Source organism: Balaenoptera musculus, chromosome 7 (assembly GCF_009873245.2).
Source record: "Balaenoptera musculus isolate JJ_BM4_2016_0621 chromosome 7, mBalMus1.pri.v3, whole genome shotgun sequence".
NCBI lineage: Eukaryota > Metazoa > Chordata > Mammalia > Artiodactyla > Balaenopteridae > Balaenoptera > Balaenoptera musculus.
The window spans coordinates 82,905,939-82,931,359 of record NC_045791.1 but is presented as its reverse complement, the minus strand read 5'-3'; the positions used below and the strand labels follow the sequence as shown (position 1 = coordinate 82,931,359).

General features: G+C 46.9%; 1 protein-coding gene across 3 annotated transcripts in view; it reads right to left on the bottom strand.

Moving 5' to 3' along the window:
• NRP2 (neuropilin 2) overlaps positions 1 to 16,843 on the bottom strand; it is a 114,257-nt gene extending 97,414 nt beyond the window's left edge. For all 3 annotated transcript variants that reach the window (XM_036857708.1, XM_036857709.1, XM_036857711.1), the window contains exons 1-2: positions 15,890 to 16,843; positions 1,986 to 2,163 (exon numbers count right to left, since the gene is read on the bottom strand). In XM_036857708.1, the coding sequence (XP_036713603.1) occupies positions 1,986 to 2,163; positions 15,890 to 15,962 (251 nt within the window). In that variant the 5' untranslated portion in view covers positions 15,963 to 16,843. The remainder of the gene's footprint in view (positions 1 to 1,985; positions 2,164 to 15,889) is intronic.
• Positions 16,844 to 25,421: the final 8,578 nt, after the last annotated feature.

Below are 25,421 nucleotides of genomic sequence, written 5' to 3'. Positions count from 1 at the left end.
CCTTCTCTCTCTGCCACTATTAATATACATGAGATGACCTCTCAGCAATTTTCCTGGGAGATTTGCTGGCATAAGCATAACAGATTTTGGCCCTCCGTTGAGACAGGTGATTAGTCAAAGTTCTCTGAGCTCAGACCCAAGCTCTCAGTACATCACGCTTCAGTCTGTGCCAACCTTCTGTAACCCAGACAGAGGCACCAGAAGCCTTATACCTTATAAAGAAGCTCTTCTAACAGAAATTTTTGGTAAAGTTCACTGGCAGGGAATTGGCAGCCTTGAGGTGCTATGCAAATATACACAAGGCTGTGCATTTAACTTAGACAAAGAGGAACTGATTAGTTACCCTATGTCATCCATGGAGTCAAGAGTGGATGTGGGATTATAACTCCATCTTATGACTCTTTGTCACATGAGGCGTCCACCCGGGAAACCCTTCGGTTTTCAACAAAGGCTACCTCTTGTTAGGGAAAAACCATTACAAAGGTGCAAAGGAGTCCTAGGAAGATAACAGTGACATTGACTCACTGTGCCCCCCGATCGAACTCTGGTTAAAGAGGAGCCCTGCTCCCCCCCACAAGGTAGCACGGGCCCAGACCTAGGCCTGCTCCCTTGGACTTCTCCTGCTAGCTGATCCCTTTATTAATTTTTCAGTCCTCACAATGCTTTGGTCACAAGGAATGCTCAGACTACTTATTAATCACAAGGGGCCACTGAACACCCATCAGAGCAGTGGCACGTTCTAGGCACTCGTCTGGAGCAGGATATGATCGCGGGCACATTCTATCCTGCATAGAAAACTCTCACTTTGGTTTCAGCGAGGAAAGACCTTAAGATGGAGCCCACTAGACAGTACAAAGGGCATTCACACTCTTGACATTGCAACGCTGCTTCCTCCCTCACCTTAACTTGTAGGGACCTCGGTGTTAACATGGTGTTTCTTTTTGCTTCCTTTTTTTTTTTTTTTTTTTTTAAATATTTATTTATTTATTTATTTGGCTGCGCTGGGTCTTCGTTGCGGCATGCGAACTCTTAGTTGTGGCACATGGGATCTAGTTCCCCGACCAGGGATGGAACACGGGTTCCCTGCATTGGGAGCGCAGAGTCTTAGCCACGGGACTACCAGGGAAGTTGCGACATGGCATTTCTAAAGCACTCACAGATGTCTAAATGTCTGCTTGGTCTCTCCTAAGCCACACATTTCCAAGATGGAAGGACCAATGTTGTGAGCCCAGCTGAGACACCTCGGGTGACTTAACTTCTCTGGGCTTTGGTTTTCTCATCTGCAAAATGGAGGTCATAATGGCACCAACTTCCCAGGGCCATTGTGAGAATTGAATGGATTGATATTTACAAAGCAATTAGAAGAGTGTTTGTTAAATAAATCCATAGCACCTGCTTTGAGACTCTAACCTGTACAGCACAGATACCAAGAATCAGTGCGAATCTCAGACCTGCCAGTACAGACTCAGATTTTTAGCTCTCTTTCTATAAGGAAACCTGCTGCTGCTTCATGAAATAACAGCCTGACCCTCCACAGCTGGATACACAGGAAGTCTCCACTTGGGGATCTGGCTACTGTTTTATTAAGGAAGCTGCTTGGGGTTCCTACATGTGGGAGAGGCAGTGGAAATGGGGAGATCTCCAAGGGGAAAGTCAATCTTAAAGTCAAGAGCTGGCATTGTGTACTCCCCCCCCGCCCCTACGTGGAATTCTCCTCCACTGCCAGCCTTTGAATTTAGGGTGTATTCTTTACACTCTTCACTCAGGAAGGCGCTTTCCTCCATACTATGGGATCAACTAGGCTTTTCTTTCCACTGCAAGAAATAAATCTCCTGAGGTTTCCCTCTGGGGCCAGGATCCACCACTGTTCAGCAGGTCCTAGGGCCAGGGGTGCTGCCATGAGGCGGCAGGCATGGCAGAAGCCTGGGGAGGCGGGTGGGGGGGTGTGTGTCTCGTGGATGTACATGGCACAGGATGGTGCTTACTTGCAGTCGTGCTTCTCGATTTCGAAATGAGGGTTGAAGTTGAGGACAATCTTCTGGTTGGGTTCGGGGGCGTAAACAATCCACTCACAGTTCTGGTGGGATGGATAATCCTGGGGGTACCCCGGGGAGGTGATATAGCCAGCATCTTTGGAATTCAAACGACCTCCACAGGGTTGGTCTGGAAGAGAAGGCACACGAAGTAAAGAACTTCAAATATGTTACAGTCTGGTTTTTTTTTCCTTTCCTTGTTTCTCCTCTCTACCAGTGGCTGATTAAAATAGTTTTACAGACCTTTTATGGCAGTCCAGAAGACTAACCTACTTACTCATTCAGTGGAAGAGATTATTTCAGCTCATCCTCCCCCCTACTCACCCAAACCACACACACACACACACACACACACACACACACTCGCCAAGTGAAAATATTCCAGAAAATGCTCATAAATATTCCCAATTACATGGTCTGAGATTTTAAAAAACCAACAAAGCTGCAAACTTAACATGCCTCCCTGCCTGTTCCTGTCTCCCCTGCTCGGCCCATCTTCTCCTCGTTCAAACCTCGCATCTCTATCTTTATCTCATAAACCCTTCATGTGATTTGGTGTCCCCCAGCCCAGCCCAGGCAGCCAGAAGTAAAGACTCCGGGAACTGACAATAGTGGTTTTGTGGTGCTGACCCACAAGTGAGCCTGGTAACAATTACATGTGATGCGGAGGAAGCATTTTCAGTTTTGGGCCAGAACAGGCCCTGGAGGGTGATTTCAGCTATCTTTTTTTTTTTTTTAAGAAAGAAAAAGCAAAACCCCAAACACTTAATTCCAAATACACCACAAATTTGATTTATTAGTTCATTATACACTGAGTGGAAAAATCTGCATTAGAGAATCCACTGGCTCTGACCTCAGAGGTTTGACAGAAGTGCTTTGTGCTGAGTGGACGCCTGTGTTTTCTCCAAGCTTTTTGCCGCTGTCCCTCCTGCCCGGTCACCACCACCAGAGTGTGCTGCTGCTTTGTCCAGTGGTGACCAGCCTTGGAAAGGAGGCTGCAGGGCAGTAGCTGCTCCCCTCCCCCTCAGCAGTGCCCAGCTGGAGGTAAACAGCTTCATGTGGGCCAGGAGGGAAGGGGGCGATCTTCAAAGGCAGAAGAGGTGGGTGATGACATTTGAAGCATCTCATATTTGGGAGTGAAGCTCTGTCATCCCCAGGAGGGGTTCCTGGGAAATGGAGGGGTTTGGCTTAATACCACGGTAGAACAGAAGATGGGAAGGCACAAGAGACCTGGAAATACTCAGAAGCCTCTCGGAGAACTTCCTAAGATGTGTGCCTCTCTTAGCATCAATCACGATTTAATATCGCCATCTGCATGGAACAGCACGGGGTCCGTGAATTATGCATTCTGGCTCAGCAGCCACCCTACAGGACGGGGCTTTCTCCTGTGCTCACTCTTTGAGGGAAAGGGTCATGCATTTTTTAACTCTACAGGTGCACTCTCCTATTCCCCGTGTCTGTTGGCATTACTGTCGTCCAGACCTCTGCTTTAGATTACCAGCCTGACAGGCTTTAAACGCATAAAAGATGGGCACACTGCACAGTGATGGTTGGGACACACAAATCCACACAAGTAACCTTTCAGGCATCACGCCTCTAAGAGCTCAAACTGTGCCGCGTTGAGCTGCCCAGAATCTAATGGATTCAGGTTCCATTTCCTACTGGGTGGAAAACAAAAGCAGGCCATTTCCTCTGGTTTGCAGAGACCACATCATCCTCTAACTAATGACCCCGCACCCTCCCCAGTCCAGGAGGACAATGGGCCTAGCCTTCCCACCCAGACTGAGATGAGGCCAGCAGTTAAGCTGGGTGCCGCCCGTTCCTCTGCAGTCTTTCCAGGTGTCCACACCACTCCGCCATGCTGGGCACCCAACGACTTCCAGCAAGTCAAACTGTGGCCCGTTGGTCCTGGTTCGTGGGCGTGAAATAGGGCTGAGAGTGGTGGCCCTCTGAAAAGGTTGAGGTGTGGGGATTTAGATCACCAGCTGCTCGGACCAAGCTAACGGGAGAGGAAACTTTCTGCTGGTTACAGCTCCTCTGCCAGCTGTTTTGCTGAAAACTGCAGCCTTGCCACCAACTCACCCCAAACCACATTTTTCACCTTGGAAATCATCAGATGGAATCTGAGCTGAGCTCCTGTTTTGTAACCAAGTCATCCAAACTCCTTCCCTCCTTCTTTATCCCTTCCCTGCTTCCCTCCAATTACTCTTGAAAGAACTTCTCTCCCTCAGTTCCCTGCCCCACCCCCCAAGTTTAAGCTTTTAGTCATTAGACCAGGCACACGTAATCAGCAATAAAGACAGGAAACTTCCTCATAGAAAGGTTTCATTTCTCACCCACACCAGGAGTAATCATTTCCCCACTTAAAAAAAAATTGAACTATATATATCCCATAGCAGAGAGTCTGCATTTTCGGCTGTTAAAACTCACTTAACCAAAGGAAAAAGGAGTAACCCCTTTCTTTTTTCCTGTTCTTTCTTTATCTGAAGAAAATCAAGGCACTTATTAAAATATTTAAGAACTCATTAAAACATCTGCTTTGCTTGCGTGTAGTTAACCTTTTCAATATCCAAACATTTATAAACTCACACTCTTGTTTAGATGGCACTCACACTCAGAAACACACACAAACATAGATATCGAGCATATATCTGGTACATATGCATATTAGAAATTCACACTTTAGTCCTGTACACACTTTCACACCCTCTCGTAAAATATCATACACCATTTGCACAGACATATATCCACCAAGATAAATACTAGAATTTCTGTCTCTATTTTTCTTGAAGAGAACTGAATTCTTGAAATCTATCATCAGTAAAAATTGTAAAGAAAACACACTTAATCCTTCTACACTTCCTCTTAATAACTGATCTTTCATTTCCAGGTTTGGGGACCCTTCCATTTCTGAAATACAAACATGCCCCCAATAGAAATGAGCTAGACTTTCTTCTGAAGAGCTACACCATCCAGGGCTTGGGAGGTCTCTGTCAGTTTCCAAAAGGAACAGCATAAGTGCTCTCTATCCTGTTTCAGAGGAGTCCAGCCCAGCCAAAAGGGGGCTGAACTCAAGAGCAAACGCCTTTAGGCCAATCTCCACATACAGAAGGGAAGCTGACCCTGTTGAATTTTTAGCTACTGAGCCTGTTTGGCAAGTTGACAAGAGACTGACTTCTTTCTCTATTTTGTGAAAACCTTTCACCTGGGGCAAATTCACTTCCCAAAGAGAAGTAGGCAAAGCCAGGCCTGGACGGTTCAGAGCGGGTTTTCTCCTACATCTGGGAAGGAAACCTAAGGGATGGGCCAGGTCAGGTCAGATAAAGAGGCCCACGGATGAAAGGATTCAAGTGACACCTCTAGACATAATTTGAAATCAAGGGAATGCTAAGTTCTAAAGTCACAAAGGCCTGATTTTTCCCCCATAATGACTACTTAGGTGTTTTAATTTGACATATAAAAGGTCAGATTATTTCTGACCTTCATATCTTTCTGTCTCTTTTTTTGTTTGTTTTTCTCACATGCCCTTGTTTGCTGGTGAGCTAAGCACCATCTGATGCTGCCTAGGGGTAACCTGGCCCGGGATCAGGTAAAGGGATACTGGACCCATCCACTTACAATTCTAAGGCCAGTTTCAGAAGGAACTCACCCTCCTATAGAACCCAATTTAAGACGAAGCACTGGTTCCTTCATAATATATGATATTTAGGAAGTACTTATTAAGAAGGAGTAACAGATCTTCTTTAAAAACCTGGTCTGACTCCTAAGGAAATTCAGCTGGAGTTGTTTTAAAGAAACACTGGATGGCCAGGACTTGAAAATAATCAGATTACAATGGCTTACTTCACGGTGGCCAGAGACACCAGGTGACAGCAGGCAACAGGCTGTGGGGCTGTCCCACAGTAGAAGAATCGGATCACTCAGTTTAGCTGAACTGAAAGTAAAAGTCCTTGGCAAAAACAGGAAACTTAGGCTGGCTGGATACGGGATGGGAGAGTCAGGTGATGTCAAAGGTGGGTCTGGGGTAAGGGGACCAGATTACTAGGAGGGGAGGGGGGCTGACATTAGCAAGAAGAGGGGATGCAGCACGTGGACTCTCAACTCCCTGTGACCTTCCTGTGTCTCAGCTTCCTAAACTGTAATTCAATGAGAGGACTGAATTAAAGTGTGTAGGTTTCAAAGTTATTTTTAGAAGTGTTTGTGTTTTCCTTGATCAGAACTCTATCCAGAACTCCAATGTGCAAAGCAGCTAAAAGTGGAGCTCTTCTTGGGTGTGGGGACGGAGGGTGACCAGAATCAGTGCAGTATCCCCGCCATGAAGTCCCTCCCCTCCTCTCTGATGGGGCTTCTCTGTAAGAACATCAGGACTTCCTGGGACTGGGTTTGAAACCCACTAAATCTCAGTTCCCTTGTTACTTTAAAATGCCATAGAAAAGAGAAAGAAGGATTAGAAGACATCAATTTCATATATATACCTGAGGGCACTTGGTGGAGAAAAGCAGTCTCATTTCCCCCAAAATAATACGCTTTATTTACTTTATAATTTATCCTTTATTCACAACACAATCCCATCCTGTTCCTATTTCCACAGCATTGTTTTTAGTTAATTATTGGTAGCAAGGAAAAGAAGAAGCTCTTTCTATGATTTCAAAAGAGAGAAGTTTTGCCACTTAACTAGTAAGAAGCCTTGTATTCAAGTATGGTCTCCCCACTGACAAGCTGTGTGACCTTGGGTAAGTTAGTAAACAACTCTGAGCCTTTGTTTTCTCATCTATAAAATGAGGGGAGTAGCTCTAAAGGTCAGTTCCAGTTCTAAAATTCAAAGCCTGTATAATGAGGAGGGAGTAAAAATCCTGTAACCCATAGATGAACCCCAAATTTAAAAGATTCTCTACCCTCCTAGACAATAAGATATTTACACAAGGTGTTAATTTCTGTTTCATCTGCTTAGTGAGCCTGAAACAAAACTCCAGGATTCTTCAGATAAAAGTATCTATCCTGCATTATGGAGAGTTCAAATGTCTCTTTCAATCACATTAGCCCTACTGACCTGCGTTTCTTTTCTTAACTGAGTCTGTGGCTGTTTATTTATAAATATTAGGGATACACAGTTCTGTGTGTGAGCATCTCAACAACAGTGATGCATGAAAAGAAAGACCAAAAAGAGAGTTTCTTCCAATCTCTCACTCAAATCATCTAAGTCCTGTGCTCAGGGTTTGAACCAAAATTTTGCTCACTAAGCTTGGATAAGCTGCTTTTAAAGAGTGATTTCTGTGGGCTGAGGCTGGATTTTGTTTTATTCAAAGCGACTTCAGCCTGTCACAAGACAGTCTCATAAAATCTGTATCTTGGCTTAAGTTGGGAAGAAATGAGCCAATCCATCAGCCCAGGAATGTGGCTGTTTGACCACTTCCTAAGGCAACTGGGAAGGGATGCAATCTATTCAATTTATGGGGCTGGGTGGCAGTGAGTGATACGCTCCTGAAGGCGCAGCAAATGCAAATCCCTGTGAACTTCTGCAATGATAAAGTTCAAAATCTGAATAAAAGAAGCGTCTGGGAGGGCAGGACGGAGGGAATCAGAGAGCGGGACAGGAAGCCAGCACATGAGCATGGAAAAAGAAGTGAGGAACGAGGCAAACTTCCTCTTCTGAAACACCTCCAATGAATTCACCAAGGAGAGAACTGGAAGTTGGGTCTGGAAATAGGGCCTTTGGGAAGTCTCTTCCCCTCAGTGTGGATGCTAAAAATGAACCTTCATTTAATCGTTAAAATGTAGTTTGAGGCGATTACCTTCCCTGACCTCAAATCATGCCACCTGTGGTAACCTCGTTATTTGTCATCTTATATATCATAAACAAACACAATTCCAATAGGGCAGCCAATATAGTATCATTAGTTTATATTTATGTCCACTCTTTCCCAGCCCTCATTGCAAATGCAATTTTGATGCCATTCATGAGAGATCTGGGATTACAATTCCTGACCCTTTCAACAGACATTTGGGGAAGGAAATAGAAGAAGAATAATTTTAGGGCCTCTCCAAAAGGTAATATAATTTTTTTCATTTATTTTGATTAACTGAAGGCTTCTGTTGAAACTTTCATGGCTCCCCATTGGTTAGTAAATGAAATCTAAACCCCCTGGCCCAGCAATTTGGGCCTTGCATTTGGCACAAGCTACTATATCCAACCTGATTTGCAATTATTTGCCTCTACACCATCTAAACTGCAGTTTCTGAGCGTTCCCCAAACAAGAAGTGTTCCCTTCTCTGCTCCCATTTCCCCTTCCCCTGGTATGCCTTTCCTAGCTCTAAATCATCTATCCTCTCAATCCAGGCTCACACGGCACCTCTGCCCTCCCTGATCTCCCCACACCACGAGTGACCTTTCCCAACCTCTGAGGCTGAAGCTCTTTAGCATCTTCTAAGGTGTGAGAGAGCCTTACCCACGCTGCTGGACCACCTGTTCATCTTTGGCAAACCATACAGCATCAAATCCAGAGTCTTTCCCAAAAGTCAGACTCAATGAGGCTTGATGAATTAATGAATTAATAAGTGACTGGCGTAACACCAAAAGCATCAGTAGGTATCACAAATTCTAAGAAAGCCTTGTCACAAATTGTTCTGCTTATCCAGCTACTACCCTTCCTTCCCGACCCACAGCTCCTATTAAATGCAAATGTTTTTTAATTGGTGAACCAAGAGTTTAGAGGACTTGTCTGGGATAATAATACCTAGTCATAGATCAAGGTACAGCTAGTGTGAACTATATCTCATAGGACACAATAACCTCAGATAATAATGATGAAGTTCAAAAGATATTACATTTTAATTCTAATAATGGTAAAATTAATTTATCTGAGGGTTTTCTTGCCCCCTCACTCCATCCCCCTACCCTCCCAAAGGCAAGCTCCAGATATTTGTTTTCAGTAGCGCCAAGAAGATTCAAACTACTGCTTCATCACTAGACTCTTGCTGGGTTTCAGTTTAGTTCTCTACCCATCCCTCCCCGGCTCCCTTCCCCTGGCCCCCCATATGCCTTTTAGGCACATCTGTTTTATTTTTCCCCTTTATCAAAACAATTATTATCGCCGCTTGGTCCAGTAATTTGCAATTCCCTTTATCTTCTTTGCTGAAAGACTGGCCAGAACCTGGATCCCTGGCTATCACGGGATCTTGAGAGGCGGTGAGCAGGGTATCCACTGGCTGTGTGCATTCAGCTGGCCAGCAGCCCTACCCACTGCACGCCTTCCTTTTGTTATTCCCAGCCTCCTCCCTTTTCTTTCTGGATTAGATCATGACTCCTTTATGAAGACCCAGAGGGAAATGCGATTATTAAGAATCTTGCTGGGTAAAAGCTATTTTGTCTTTATGACGACTTTTTTGAGTTCAGCTGCTGAGGGGCCTTAATGCCAGAGTAGAAGTTATTACACATTCAGGGAGCCCCTTCCACGCAGCACTCCCTGCTGAGCACACTTTCAGGGATGAAGGATGGAAGAGGAGGGAAGGAAAAGAGAGAGATTTAAAAAATCAGTAAAGGCGAGAACACTGAAAGTAGAAAACCCAGGTGAGGAAAAAAAATGCAAAGAACAGATGTAAATCTAAGATGAGAATCCAGCAGAGAACATCCGTCTCTGAAGAACAGTGTGCCGAGAGATCATCTGACGCTTATAAATCCAGACAAAGGTTTAGTGGGGTAAGAGCTGAGAATGCGTAATTACCTACTTCTTTTAAAAAAAAACTCATAAAAGTAACATCAACTTACCACATGGGTGTTAGTGTGCTTTCTATCTTTCTACGATCACCAGATACTGTTAACTCCACTGAAGCTGTTTTGAAGATTAAATGACTTCCGAATAGACAGCTTAATATGTACTAAACAGTACTCTATGTAATCTGACATAGCCCAACAGCCCTAGAAATCAGCTATTATTATCAAATACATTTTCCAGATGAAGACACTGAAGTACAGAGAGATTAAGGATTCTGGATCACCGAGCTGTCAAGTGGCTGAGCTGGAGTTTAATCCAGGTGGTCTGGCTCCAATGCTTCAGAAGCTGGGAAGTCCGATGCAGGTCTCCCCAAAACATTTCAGTGACAAACTTATTTAGTGGCATTTAGGGCAAGAAAAATGTTTTGCCTGTTTGAAAACTCCTTTTTCTCCCCCGTGCCAGGAATCTGTGTGTGAACAATGAGAGATGTGTTTGAGGCTGGGGTGTGAGTGAGCTGGAGGCACTGAACACAGTTTCCACTCCTGGCACCTCAGATCCTTGTCATCCTGGCCCTCTTTCCTGCATCCTGGAAGCCGGGGTGTGAGTTTGGGGGAGGGTGTGGTAGGGGTGTGACTAGATGGCTCAAGTCTGAAACTATGTGTCACAACATCAGAGGGTTTTTTTCTCCGCAGCTGCCATTTCTCTCCTGTCTCCTCAACCCCATTCTTCCCCATCCTAAATGCCACGTGGTTATTGTTCTACTGGAGAGGAGCAGCATTTTCAGAGATGGGGGATTTATTTTTATCGCACAGCTGGTCTGCCAAAGGTCACATAATTTGGCAATGTTCCCAGTGGTTAAAAATTAATTTCTCCTTATTAATACAACCAAGGTCCCCTAGGATCGGAGCTCAGCCTTATCTAAACTTGACAGCTTCCTAAACCTTTAGAAGATGCTTTCTCCTGGAGGGCCAGCCATGCTTACAAGGCCACTGTGTCCTGGAATCCAACCCCACTGAATCCTGTTAGGTAATGAGACCATTAAGCCTTCAGCCATGTCTCATCGAAGCAGATAAAGCTTTGAAAAAGGCTGTAGGCTCCGTAGGACAAACTTCCGCAATACCAGGAATGGGTTAATTAAAAAAAAAAAAAAAAAGTGAATGCCTTACCTGGAAGGAAGCATACAAAGACTAACTTCCAGGGATCAAACACAAATGTGACACTCAGAGAGGGTGCCTCTAAGCTTATCCAGTGGCAAATGATGGTCAGATGATAAAATACCTCAAATATGTTAATGCTACTACAAACTACTGCCCAGATGTCACTTTTCAAGTCTTTTCTTGTCAGTGCAAGAAATTAAAGATATTATGCTTCTGCTCCATCTTTTAAAAAAGGAAAGTCGCATCTCTATTTCCTAAAGTCTTCCCAAACTGGACTTTGGGGGAATATATTCTGAAAACTCTTTACCAATGAACCTGGCTCTGAATTCTGTCAACTCAGAACTGTCTCACACTTGGGTCGCCCAAAGTCAGCTCCTTCTCTTGACCGCTTTAATGAGCAGTTGAGTCAAATGAAAAACACCAGACAGGGTCCTCAGAACCATCCAGTCTATGGTGTCTCTCCCCACTGATCCCCCGGGGGCCTCTCCCCAACTGTTATTTGCTTTCATGCCTCATTGCATATGAATTGGCATTTGGACTCCTAGACTCGACTACACTGTGAAGATACGAGCTGACCTTCCGGGTGCAGAATATGAACTATACATTCAACAGCAGGAGATGAGAGCCATTTGGTAGACAGCAGGAGTCCTGTCTGGATAGCCTGGGGTTCTCGTCACTGCAGCCTTCCAACATTTCATTTTGCCAGTTGGGTGCTCTGTGGCTTAATCTGAGGGCTCCACGGCATGACATGAAAGTCCAGACCTGTGGTGCTGCCTGAGCATACACAATTCTACCAGGCACAACTTGGACAAGAAGGGGCTTGCCCTGGAGCCCTCATGGGGAGCTCTTCCCTTTCCACTGTTTTGCACTGTGTGCTCTGTTGGCAACTGGCACTAGCTTCACTACCTCCAGTGGCTGCTTATGGGATAAAGTTGACTGGGTACCCACTGAATGCGGGCACGGGACCAGTCCCCAGAGCCTAGAGCAGGCTGTCTGTGCCGAATCCAGGAGTTTATAGATCTGCCTGCAAATTTTTATGCCTGCCCACAGCCATCCCGCAATTCGGGGAGACAGGCTAAAAAGGAAACCCTCTTCAAACTCTTATCCGAGCCTAGACTGCCGTTGCTTCTCTTTCATGATTTGTTTGAACCAGACCTGTCTCCCACAGCTAATTTACACCTCTTATCTGATCATCCAGTCCAGACGGAAGGTTGAATTGACCGCGTTTGCCAGTGTTCGTGGCAATGGTGTTAAAACTCAAGCACAGATCAAAGCTCTCCAGGCAAGGGGCGGGGGGGGGGGGCGGGTAGGGGAGGGGCGGTTATTGGTTACAGAGTCCGGGCTCTTTTGGCCCCAAGCGGTGTGTCCCGGAGGTGGGGACACGTTAGGGCTGGGAGTTGCCACTATCTGAAGAAACCCATTGTCAGGGCCTGATGATTTCCTGAGCAAAACCCAGTCCCCCGCTGACCACGAGATTAAGTCCAGCAAAGGGGAGTTCCGCGGCCAGGCGCTGACCGGGAATGGCTAGCGCCAGGGGGCTCTCCTCTCCGTCTGAAACCGAAAGGAAGGGAGGTGGTGGGAGGGAGGCGAGTGGTGAGCACACGCCAGTAAACCAGAGCGCCGATCTCATCCCCTTCCAGAGAAATTCAACCGGAGCCGCAGAAGCGGTGACACGGTTGAGCCGGATCCCCTAAGCTTGGCCCGGAAAGCTGATTCCCACCCCCATACCGCAGAGGTTCCCGGAGGGGCGAGCGGTTCATTCCACCCCACCACCCCCGCCAGCCCCTGGACGTTAGCTTTGTGGATGCCCCCCACCCAGTCACCGGGCGCCGGAGACCTGGTGGGAAAAACGGAGGTGCGCTAGCCCAAGGCGAAGGCTGGGGGCAGCCGTTTAATCACAGCTCGCCCCGCCTCCATTAACTTATGTTGATATTAAAGAGAAATCAATCAGTGAAAATGAAGCATTGGCCGTGAATATTTCTTTTTCCCTAGAGGAAAAGCAAAGAGCGAGATGGCGGGGGAGGGGAGGCGGAACTCGCCGGCGACTGCAGAGGTTTCTCCGCAGCGGCGACTTAACTTTCTGGCAATGGGCAGCGTTGAGGAAATGCCGCAAGCTTCTCCCTGGAGGTGTCCTTAGTCAGGAGGGGGAGGGGACAAGGCTGCAGGAGTTGGAGGCGGCCCACTTAGCCCAGGCTTGAGCTTCGGTTTTGCTTTCGCTGGGAATATTTTTCCCTAATAGAATGTTTATGGATCGCTCGGCTCTGTTTCTGCTGCGTAGCCCAAACAAATCGATGCGGCGTTAGAGACAGCGCGGAGTAGGGGGGAGGCTGGGGGGCCACCACGTCCCCACCACGTGGAATGCCCGCGCGCCGCGTGCTCTTCACCTGTTCGCGCGCACCCGCGGGCGCCCGGCGCGCAGCGCTACTAGAGGCCGCGCAAGTCGCTCGCATTCCCGCGGCTCAAGCTGCCTCCTTTGCGCCTCCAACCTCTGCTCCGAATCCCACCCAGTCTTCCCGCCACCCAGCTCGTCCAGCGCTCGGGCCCCCAGCCCCTCAAAGCCGGCTCTCTGGGGGCAGCAGGGGTAATGCAGCGCAAAGTGCAGTGCGGGAGGCAGGAGGGGGCGCTCCGGGCAGGGCCCTCCGAGCGGCCCCGAGTCCCCGAGCCCCCGAGCCGGGACAGGAGGGAGACAGGCGGGCGGCGGCGCTGCGATCTGGCAAGGCGGCCGGCGCGGCAAGGACAGGGAGAGCCTGGTGCGCGACGCCCACTGGGCCTCCCAGCCGCCCGCCAGTGCAAGAGGCTGCCCGCCGTGGCCACGAGGTTATTTGGCCAATTGCTCCCCGGCACGGCGCCCTCCCGGCCAGCGCGCACCGGGTGAGTCAGAGGTCTAGCTGGGCCTCGCCCTTTGCCACCCGCTGCCGGCCCCGGTGCCAGTCCGCTGCTCCGACGAAAAGCCGGAACGGCCCGGGGCTTGCGATCGCCTTTTCGGGTGAGGGAGAATACCCACCCCGGGCGGGTCCCAGCTCCGCGTCCCATCGGGAGGTCCCACCCTGGGTCCGAGGCTGCCTGAGGCCTCATAGAGGGCGACCAGCACCGCGCTCCGCGCCTCTGGGCTTCTCTAGAAGTGACGCAGCGCGGCCCGGGGCTGGGGTGGGAGGGGGCTCTGCAGAGAGCGCGGAAGGCAGGTGGCAGAGCGGGAGTGGGTTTGAACGGACGTCGCACACACACGTACACACTCCGCGCAGTGCTCGGGGACAGATGTGAGAACATCTGGGGTAGGAGATGGCCCCCTAGTCTTTACTACCCCTACCGCCCCTCAGAGCACACGGAACCTGAAGTTGTGTGTGTGTGTGTCTGTGTGTGTGTGTGTGCGCGCGCGCGCCGGTGTGTGCGCCAGTGTGCGCGCGCTCGCGCGCCAGGGCCTACCAGAGTCCGTGCCTGAATACATAATGTACCGTGGGCATCCTCACCGCGCGCGCACGCGGGCACACACACACACACACACATATACACACAGCGGATCACACATATATAATTTATGCAGCTTTCAGGTCTGTGGGAGGTAATTTAATTTCGCTTCAAGCTGGGAACGTAGAATTAAGGCAACAGGGAATGGGGAGCCACAGGAAATCTCCCCAGGTGGGACCTGCGCCCATCTCTTTGATACGATTTTCAACTGCTTTGAAGACCAGTTATGGCAGAGAAGACGCAGCAAACGTGTGGATTTGGGTAACAAGGGCGTTCGCGAATCTTTCTCCCCCTCAAATAAACACCCAAGCTTCGAGTGGGGTGCGTGCCAGTGCTGGGGAGTGAGAATTAGAGCCCCGGGCTCCCCCAGCGGGCTCCCACTAGCCCGCTGTGATGGGGGAGGGCCCGGGAGACTGCAAGGGGTTAGTGCTACCGCCGCAGTGGCAGCCTCCGAAGTGCCTGCGGGTGAGGGCACTTCAGGAAGGATTTTTCTCCTCTCTTTCTTTCCCCCATTTCCTCCCGGGATGGTTTCCCCACTCTCAATCACCTGTAGCAGCTTTTAAGAGTTTTGTCAGACTGCAGACACTGTTGTCAGAGGGGAGAGAGGCTCACCCGGGAGAGTGGTATGCGGAAACAAGAACATGCCCCACTGGATCCCCTGGAACCAGCCCTTCTCAGAGTGTGCCCCTAGCTCACAAATACTGGCCCCAGACGGTTTTGGGCCTTGCAGTACTTATCTCTGCAGTCTGTCCACGCACCCTTTTTGGCAGTGGTTGAGAACAAATTCCACTCAAAAGTTTCTAACCACTTCACAAGAATGAGAGACCTTTGAGGGCCACATAGTTTGTGTTATCTAATAATAATTTTTAAAAGAACACATGATTTACTTCCCCAGAAAATACAGCAGGAAAGAGAGCTGAATGACCAAACGCCTTGGTTGCCAGAAGCGCCCATCCCCAAGCCCCTAGCTCAGCCACAAGACAACTTGCTCCATCAGCCTAAGCCCAATGATCCACACATTCTGCAAACAATCTACAGCACTGGAAAACCCAAACTAGACTCTTGTAGTTCCCAAGCCCTTCAGTTAACATTGCTCAATGTAGCTAAGGGGAGGGAACGCAAATGATTTATATTTCGCTGGCTAGGTTGAAGAAACTCAAGGGAGATGTGTTCTGCTTCAAGACAGGGGAAAAAAAATTCCCCAAAACTGTAATGCAAAAGCTTTGTAGTATTTTTAAACCTTTGATTCAGTCCATATGTGACATCTGAACACCGCCAAATTCTGTCTATGTTTCAAAACACACACACACACTCACACACTCCTAGCAGGAGAGAAAAGTTGGGTTTTAGCAGCGGTGGTGGTGTAGGGAGGGCCGGCTGGGATCTCTCTCTAAATTATTCAGTATTGAGAGATCTTCCTTCTTTGCCATTGCGTGTGGCCCCCTGCATTAGCAGTTGCTTTTAAAGGTAAAGGCATACTGAAATGAATAGAAAAAACAAAAAACAACTTTCAGGGGCTTACCTGGTTGGCCTCTCACTTCATGTCCTGAAAAGTAGAGAGCTAAGAAAATCCAGGTGAGAGGACACATATCCATTTTGGAGAAGGAAGCTTTCTCCAGAGCTGTTTTTGCAGATTTCTTGCTTAATTATAAGTCTTTGTATTTTTCTCTCTCTTATGTTCTTCCTTACAGTGTCCTCTGCAAAGGTTTCTACTGGTCAGTGTTTCCCTCCTGGGTCCTGGCGGCCCGTCTTCACCTTTATTCTTGCTGGATCCCCACCTCACCAGGAGGAGGGTAGCTCTTCAAATCAGCAAAGAGGGAGCAAGCCGGGAAGAGAGGACGGGTTTCCTCTCTTAAAAACAAAACGCATCTATGCCCTTTCCAGTTCCTCAAAGTATCATTTCCTTTATCCTACAACATCACGAGTATTTCCCGTAAGCCAAGCGTTAAAAAAAAGAAAAAATAATAAAAATAAAAGCCAAGACTTGTCTTGGGCATCACACGGCCCCCAGGCAGCTGTGTGATCTCAGAGGCGTAAACTGACACACATCTCCCGGCACTCGGGACCGACACGCGGGTGGAGGCACAGACCGCCGGACGGCCCGAGCGGGAGGCGGCCGCCCAGCTCTTGCCCTCACCGGGTTCCTCTAGCGGGAGCCTCCCCTAGAGGCTACACCCGCTTGGCCAGCCTCAAGAGGGGAGTCTGAGGAAGGAAGCTGCTGCGGCGGCGGCTGCTGGTGCTGCTGGTGGTGGTGGTGGTGGTGGTGCGGCGGCGGCGGCGGCGGCGGCTGGGATCGCCTGGGAGCGAGCGAGCGAGCCGCTCTCCGAGTTCGCTCGCGCCCGCCCTCACCTCCACCTCGCCTAGCGCCTTGCCGAGTGTCTGCGCGTCTGAGGATGTGCTGGGGGCGGGCTGCGAGCTGCTGCCTCGCTCGCCTTCTCTGCTTCCCCTCCGGCTCCCCCCTGCCTTTTCAGGCCGAGCAGCGGGTGGATGTCAGAGCGGCGGCAGAGCTATCCGATTACGCGCCGGCTCAGGGCCCGCCCCTTCTGTGTTCCTGATTAAAGAGGCAGCCGCGGAGACGCGCGGCGAAGAGCAGAGCGCGGCGGCACCCGGCTCGGGCGGGGCGGCGGCGGTTTCCCCCTCGGCCGCGGCCGGATCAAAGTTAAGGCAGCTCCCACCCGGTCACCACTCTCCCACCCTGGGCACCTCCGCGCCTGGCTGCGCCGGGCCGCCCGTGCGTAATGCCCTGGAGAAGGAGAGCCCCCGGGCACCTCCAGGGCGCGCTGCCTTTGGCCGCCTGGCCCCCGCCGGAGGAAGACTCCGCGGGAAACGGAGGAAATTCTTGTTCTCCCCCGATTCCCCGACTCCCGTGCCACACACGTAGAACCCAACACAATGCCACGCGCAATGGCGTTACAAGAGGCGTTGGGTGGCGTACGGTGTTTGGAGTAGCGAGTCGGGCGGCAGCTCAGCCATGCGTTCGCACAGGCAGCAGTGCGTGGCGGCGACACACACGGTCAGCCCCGGCTGAATAAAACCCCAAACACTCCCTGCGTTTACTACTCGGATCCTTTGTTGTATCCCAAACATACTCCCGTCCTCTCTGGGTGAGGATGTAGTTTCCCCTGCGCTCCTGACTTGTAACTATCAGAAGAAGAGGAAAGACATTCTTCAAAGAAAATTTTCAGGTAATTAAATTGGATTCCCCCAACTGTCCAAAAAAAAGTCCAGGTACATGAAGGTTTCTCGAAATGCTACTGTAACTACTTCTATTCACATTTCCCCATGGAAATGTGGACACAACGCCCAGAGAAAGAAAACAGCATTATGCCAACTATTTTTAAATGGAGGCGTGAAGCCTGTTTAGAGGGAGCCTCGAGCTAACAGTTGGGAAAACACTTGTATCTTTGTTTCTAAGGATGGCTTTGTGGATTCCGAACTGTCTTGCTTCACTAGGCTCCTATTACTACATTATCATAAAGACTCTTAACAGGAACAGTCTAAATAACACTTTGCGTATACCTTTTCTGCCACTCTGCAGATTAAGAAAAATAAAGTTTCGGTGACAAGAAACACACACACATCTGACTATCCCATTTATTTCTTTGCTTGTGCTTGTGGATTCTTCTGGGTAGTTTTCCTCCTTATCTGGACTTGCCATTAGCTTTGTTTATCACTTTTAGTGTTTGAAAAATCTGTAACTCCCACTTAACTGTTATTTACACTGAGATAACCAAAACAAAATTGAATCAGAAGTCATTTGCAAATAGTTGAGCCAAGCCGTGCAAGGATTTTACAGTGCTGTGTAGATCCCCTGGCTGCATATCACACTGTTAATCTTAGATGCCTGGTTTGAAAGGGCATTTAACCGAGGCCTGGTGAGTTTTTCCAGTGAGCATGTTCCCTGGCTGGCCTAAAGACTACCTCTCATTCCTTTCATTTTTTCTCTCTCTCTCCTGTCCTTCTTTCCCCCCTTCCTTCCTGGCCTTGAGAGCACATCCGTATTATTAAAAACTCCAAGTTAACTTTTTTTCCTGTTTAAATGTCAGTTGTAAAGAAAGACCACTGCTCCCCAGTATTTAATGGAGTAAAGAGGCGGTCTGGATTTTGAAACTTAATTGGAGATCTCGGCTTCTATCACTGCCAAGGTACTAACTTAAGGACAAATAACATTATCTACAGTGACACAGGTTTAATAAAGAGAGTCATTTAGGATCACCTCCCCACCACCAACCAATCTAGCAAGTGCCGAACATGGAAGAATTCTGTTTCTGAGAACATTATAGAGAGTTCAGGTGAAGGGGAGACAAAGAAAAAGTAAACTGAAGCCCATTGGGAAACCATAAGAAGGAAACTCTGGACTTCTGCTCTCAGGTTCTCAGGGTTGGAGGTCCCTATCAGGATGCTTCGAGGGTCTTTGGTCTGGTAGGGAGAAGGGTCAGTTTCAGTGTTCTGTTCCTGGACCTGATTCCCAGCATCATGGATTTTAATTTTTCAGAGGAGTCATTAAGAAGGAGCTAACTTACTTCCTGGGAGTCCTCAGTATGACTGTTGCAAGAGTTCTAATCAGTCCACTTGAGTCAAGTCCTGATTTCCTGCAGTTGGGTAGAGGATGAGTCTTTGGTTCAGAGCCCTGGGGACTCCCAGCGGCCAGACCATTTTGAATCCTCTAGGGGGCAGCACTCAATAAATAATGGTAACAGTACCTGCAGTAGCACTTCTGGCGGTGCTTTTACTTCCAGCTCACAGCCCTTTAAGATCAGACCAGGGCAGATTTAGACTGAGACCAGATCTCCCCCAGCTCACTCTGAACAAGAGCCCACGGACTCAGGGGGACTTAGAATTGCTTTAATTCAGGACTTCCAAGAACTCTGGGGACTCAACACAAATCCCACCTGTGCCCTGTGAAAAACGAATCTTTAGGGAAATTCTCCAGAATGGGACTGGCTCAGACCTGCCGGCCCCAGTTTTTGTCTAGACTGGAATCTCAGGGGTTTGGCCGCAATTGGTTTGGTTTCGACCAGAGGTGCAGGGGTGAGGAGCCAGTCACCGTACTTTTCACTATTTTGTGAGTCCACATCTTTCACTCGTGTGAGTCCCATAGAGAAGCCTGCCTACTAAAGACTAGTAGCATTGACAGAAACAATGGGCTAGTTAACAGAAACACTGAACTGACTAGAAAACAGCTAACTAGTGAAGTCGAGACTCCTGGCAGAATCACTGACTCACCTAGGACGTTTTACATCATTATCCTTCATTGTGAAATAATAATAGATAATCCCATCCTACATTCCATTCCTTTGACAAGAAGGGATGTGGGGAACATAAACAGGTTTGTAAAAGATGCTAAGAGAAAGCTGTAACCTAGCCACACCCCAGTGGAAAGATGGGCATTTCCAGCTCGACAGTTCCAACCCGAGGTTACATCAGAATCACCTAGGGAAAGTGGTAAAAATTCAGATCCCTGGGCAATATCCTCCTGCAGATCAGATTCCTTGGGTTTGGGAATCTGTATTTTTAACACATGTTTTAGGTGATTCTGATGTAAATGCTCATCAGGCCAGAATTGAGAACCTCTGTTCTGAGACACTGTGTTTGCACATAACCTTTGATATATGCCCTTCCATTGAAGGACCCCTGGACAAGTATTTCTTCACTTTTCCTCTCCAGGAACTTTTCAGATAGGGAGCAGATGTTTCAAGGGAAAAGCCCCTAAGAACATGTTCCTTTAAATGCCAGAGTGGTGGTGTTTCCAGGTTTACGTTGTAATATTTATTTAGAAGTGACAGCAAAGAGCCTTTTGAAAACACCAAGAGCCTCACCTCATGGGTGTGAGAGGTTTGCAAAAACATGTTCAAAGTGCCAACTGGTGGGGTTTATGGAGCTGGATCCAGCCCTTTCACCACCCACCCACTCACCCATTGGTTGTTGCTAGAGGTTTGTTTCACGTATGGTTTTCCGTCCTGTGTTTATTGCAGTGTGCTTATTAAATGCTCGTGGAAGCATGACTATGCAGGAGGTATGCAAGCAAGTAAGACATTGGGGTCTTGCCTCCTGGGAACACAAGATCTAAGAGTTCCAGAAGTTTCATGCTTCCACAATAGATACCACCTGTCACATGGTGCTTCCCCTTATCTGAGCCCTGACATTGACAAGCTCTCACCCCGAAAGAGGGAGATAGGAGACATAATTGCATCTTAATCTATAATTCACTACACTGCCCTAGTTAATGTTTAGCTGCATCTGTCTCAGAGGCAAAGCTTCAGTTAAAATGTAATAGGTCTTCATTTTTTATTCTCTCTTTTGTTTGAAGCTGAAGTCCATGTTTCTGGTCAATAGGGTTTTTTCCTACTCACTCTTTAAACAATCAGCACCACCTGGTAGTTTCTATTTGATATTATTTTTGGTGGGTTTCCAGAATCCTCGCAGATTTCCATAAAGTACTGAGATCTCCTTCACTCTAAACTGTGTGTGTCTCTCATCTCTTTCTCAGACACAGACACTAGATCAGGTAGGGGAGACTTGTGAATGAAAAAAGAAGAAAAAACAAAAACGAGTGAAACGTGTAAAATTCATTCAAACATCCCTGAAATCCTTGGCAAAGAAAACTAAAGAAGTCATAATGCTCTCGCTACTCTGTTTGGTTTAAGCATGAGGCAGCTCTTCCTCTGTTACACTCATTTTTATACAAGTTGAGGCACCAGTGCTTCAAAAAGGACCCTGTCAACCCTTCACTTTAAAGCAGCATTTTCCAGTACAACTTTCTGCAGTGAAGGAGGTATCTGTGCTCTTCTCCTGGCTATTAGGCATTTGAAATATGCCTGGTGTGACTGATAACTGAATTTTAAATTATATTTAATTTTATTAAAAAATTTTAATTTCCTAGCCTCTCAAAAAAAAAAAAAAAAGAGAGATTCCACATGAGTTTAAGGGCTAGTGAACATATTGGACAGCTCGGGTTTAGATAATCAAAAGACCAGAGCAGGAGATTACTCATAGAAGCCCTAGAAATTCACACCTTTGTTAGTCTCTGAGGCTACCTCACTTGTTCACCCAAAAGGGAACCCCAGTATCAGCAGAGGTATCATTTGAAAACGTATGGTGTCTGCTTGGCGAGGAAGAGAAGGGCTGGCTTGTATTATATGTGCCCCTTCTCTGCTCTCTTGCACAGTTTTTCCAGAGCACTCACCAGGAATCAGCACCTTCACGGCGCTCCAGGATCTTGGCCTCAGCTCCAGCCCTCGGTGGAGAGAAGCAGGTTGGGGCAGCAGAAACCTGAGGTCAGGGCAGATGGGCCTTAGGTCTCCCCTACCCTTGAAAAATCTGATAACCAATTTGGAACCAGTTTCCTCACATGTAGAATGAAGGGATTGGTTTGAATGACTTCCACCCCTTTTCAGTTTTGTATTTTGGCTTGGGATCTTCCTGGACTTCATCCTCATTCATGAATTTAAAGCTGGTTTTAGTCTTCAGTTCATAGACAGATCAGTCATTGAAATTGATAACCTTTTATCCCCCAAGAAGATGTAAATGCATGGATGGGGCTTAACTGGATATTCCATTTTCATACTATTTATATTGGGTATCTTTTCCCAAAGAGAAAGTAAGTATGTTAGGCATCTTGGCAGGGTTTTCAGAGGAGATATTTTTGGATTTTTGGACAAAGGCTTTTCCTAGCCCCTAAAAAAATACAGATTCTTCTTGACAATCACAAACACAGGCCAAGAACTTATTTGTAATTTCGTGGCATTTATAGGTGATGTGATGGGAAATTTTAGGGTTATGATCTGAAATTTTTTACCAGTAAGGAGAATCATATTTTGAACTGAGGATTCCCATTCTCTCACTAAATTCATAGACTAAAATTCCTGGAAATGTGCATCTTGCATCCATGAGTGTGCATTCCTTTTCCTTCCTTCACATGCATACCTACACTCTTAAAGTCCCACTGATTTGTAAGGTTATTTTGGTGCTTTTGTTTTTGTTTTTTTGGTTATTGCTGTTTTCAGATTTGTAACTTGTGACTTAAGGTGCCTTAATTAGACATCTACATGTCAGGTGATTGTTACATTATGATGGCAATAGTTGCTAATTTGAGCGTGAAAGTCGTGACAGAAAGGCAAGTGTCAGGGAGCTGACCTTTTGCTATTGAGGATACTCCAGGGTGGGTTAATTCACACCCACCATAGTCATTAGTTCCCACTCTCCTACTTCATATTTACTCTTATGCAGTTTACTGAGCTGCCAATCAACTCTTAGTTTCCAGATGAGATCCCTGATGGCGAGGAGGATTGGAATGATGCTTGCTTTCTGCAGGGATCAAGAAATGATTTGTAGAGGCTGTCTTCTTTTCCATCTCCAGACTTGGATTCTATTTATTTTCTAAACTTAAAAAAGAGAATAAGTAATACATGTACATCATTTAAAAAATTTCAAGCCAAATGTATTCAGTGAAAACTTAAACTTTCCTCCCACCCTGTCTCTCAGTTTTGCAATTCACCTCTCCAGTTCACCTCCCCATTGATACAGGTTTTGGGTATCCTTCCAGAGATACCGAGACTACATTCCAAGTTAAAAGCAAAAGCACATTTCATATTTTTCCCCAGCTTCCTTTCTCCAGCCCAAACCATTAGGGGGCAGCTGTGACCAGAAAAGAAAACAATAGGAGCAAACGCAGAGCTAAAATCCAAGAGGAAGAGATGTGAAAGGAAAGGAATTTAGGAGAGAGACCAGCAGAAGAGAAAAATGGAAAAGAAAGCCGAACTGAACAAATGCAACACATCACACAATAAAAGGAAATGGAGCAGGAAGTTGTAATATTAAAAAGCTAAGGGGAGTTTATGTGTTAAGAGAGGGGACATTTATAAAAGCTAGGGATTATTTGAATTTTTTTTTTTTTTAAGCCAACCTGTAGAACCTGAATTGGCTCAATGTTAGCAGAAAGTGGGAGGTTATTTTCTTCTGAACCGGAAGGCATTTATCATGCTGGACTTCACATTCTTAGGACCTGTTCCAAACTGAGGGGTTCAGAGCACCCTCTGTCCATTTGGGCTTGTGACGTGGCCGGTGGGGATGGAGGACCAGCCCCCGTCCCTTCCATCCTCAAAATGCTTAAGAATGCTTTCGGCCCTCAGCAAGGCAGCGAAATTAGCCTGAATATAAAGGTGCAATTCTATTTCTCAGTGCAGCAGGGCTCAGAAATGAGGGACCACGTTTTTTTGAAGCCGATGCCATAATCAAAGTGCTTTCAGGTGTAGTTCAGGCAAACCTCCCCTGGTTTCAGCAGGTTAACTTCATTAAAACTCCTAGCTACTGCTTTAATGTTTTCTAGGCTTTCCCCCTGGGTACATTAGGCAGAAACCAGCCCTCTTGGGAGTTCTGTACCCTGATGTTTTTCATTGTGAATGGAATGCAGGGGCAACATTTATGCTGGGATACTATGAAATGGAAAATTGCTTCTAGAGCACAATTAATATGATCACTTTTCATTTAGTCTCCAAACTTCCCCTCCCCAACTTTAAAATAGGCAACAAAAACTTGAGGAAACCCTGGTCTAGGGTCACTGGATAAAACATGGCATGCCTGGCATCCTGTATTTATTATTTTCTGAGTCTGATTCAGAAGACAGAATATTCCCAGCCTGTCCCAAACCCTACACCCAATGTCACTCATCAAAATCCAGTGGAAACTTTCCTCTTAGGATCAAAGGCACTTGTTCTCAATCACTTGCCTCTGATGTTAGACTCATTGATTTACTGAAGACCCAGGATGGGCAGGGGACCCTTTGGGCTTGCTGCGGTTACCCAGAAAAAGCCTGGGGTGCACTTGCCATGAGGAGCCCTTTAACCCTATGCCAGATGAAGCTGGGTTTTCTCAAGTCAGCACTGGAGGTTTGGTGAGTTGGGGTAAGTTGCCATATGAGTTATTTCAAAAGTGGTCGTTTGGCAGAATTTGGGCTTTCATCTATAGCCTGAAGTCAGAAGCTCTCTCCAACCCTCTCTCTCTCTCTCTCTCTCTCATTCTCTTTTTCTTTGACATGGAGTCCTGGAGTTTAGTTTCTAACAAGTTTTAAAAGTCATACTGGAAACTTGGCCAAACAAAAACCTCTCTGACCAGAAGCAATTTGCTTCCCTTTAAACAAGCCCCCCAAAATTAAATTACAAAGCAAGTTTGTCTCTTTGTTAGAATTTGGCTAGGATCTAGGATGTAAAAACATTTCCCATTTGATTTCCCATTTGATTTGATCATAATTTAGAAGATGGAAATGTAATTTTTGACCTTTCAACACATTTGGAAGCATGTTTTCATGTTGCTATACCCTATACACAGGCCTCATCTTCTCCAACACTGAGCTCCCCTAGTCCTTGGAAAATAGAAAAGTTGCGCTTTGGGGGTGAGGAGTATTCTAGGGCAAGTCAGACTAATAACATTAATAATTGGATTAACAATGTAAGATGACAGACATGTCAGAGGAAACTCAGGGCTCTGAACTGGGTCAGGAGACCTAGTTTCTGGTTCTTGCTTTTTTGTTGATGCCATGTGTGTTTCATGTCAAATCGTTTCATTTCTCTGTGATTCTGTTTCCTTACTCATCAGAGGCATGTTGTTATTCCAAAGTAATCTAAAGCAGGGTCCAGTTTAGAGCCCTCAAGGGTTCAAAAAATATTTATTGAGCAGGTACTATATGCCAAACTCTGCATGGGTGGAATAATGGTGAGCACCTCAGTGAAGATGACTGTTCTCAGGAGATTTACCTCCTAGTACAAGTGATAGATAACACCCAAGTCAACATGAGCAGGGTCATTTCAGATGGTGATAGTGAGTTCTAAGAGGAAAACAAAACAAGATAATGTGATAGAGACCAATAAACAGCAGACAGGGAATGTGGGTTAGTCTTTCCATTAACCAAGACTCTACAATAAGCAAGTAACCTAGCTCAGGCTTAATCTCTTATCTTTAAGATAAGGGGTTTTGTTACACTGGTGTTTTTCAAAGTCCAGTTTGAGATCCATCAGTGGGTTATGAAATCAACTCATAAATTTGTGATCAACACTTTT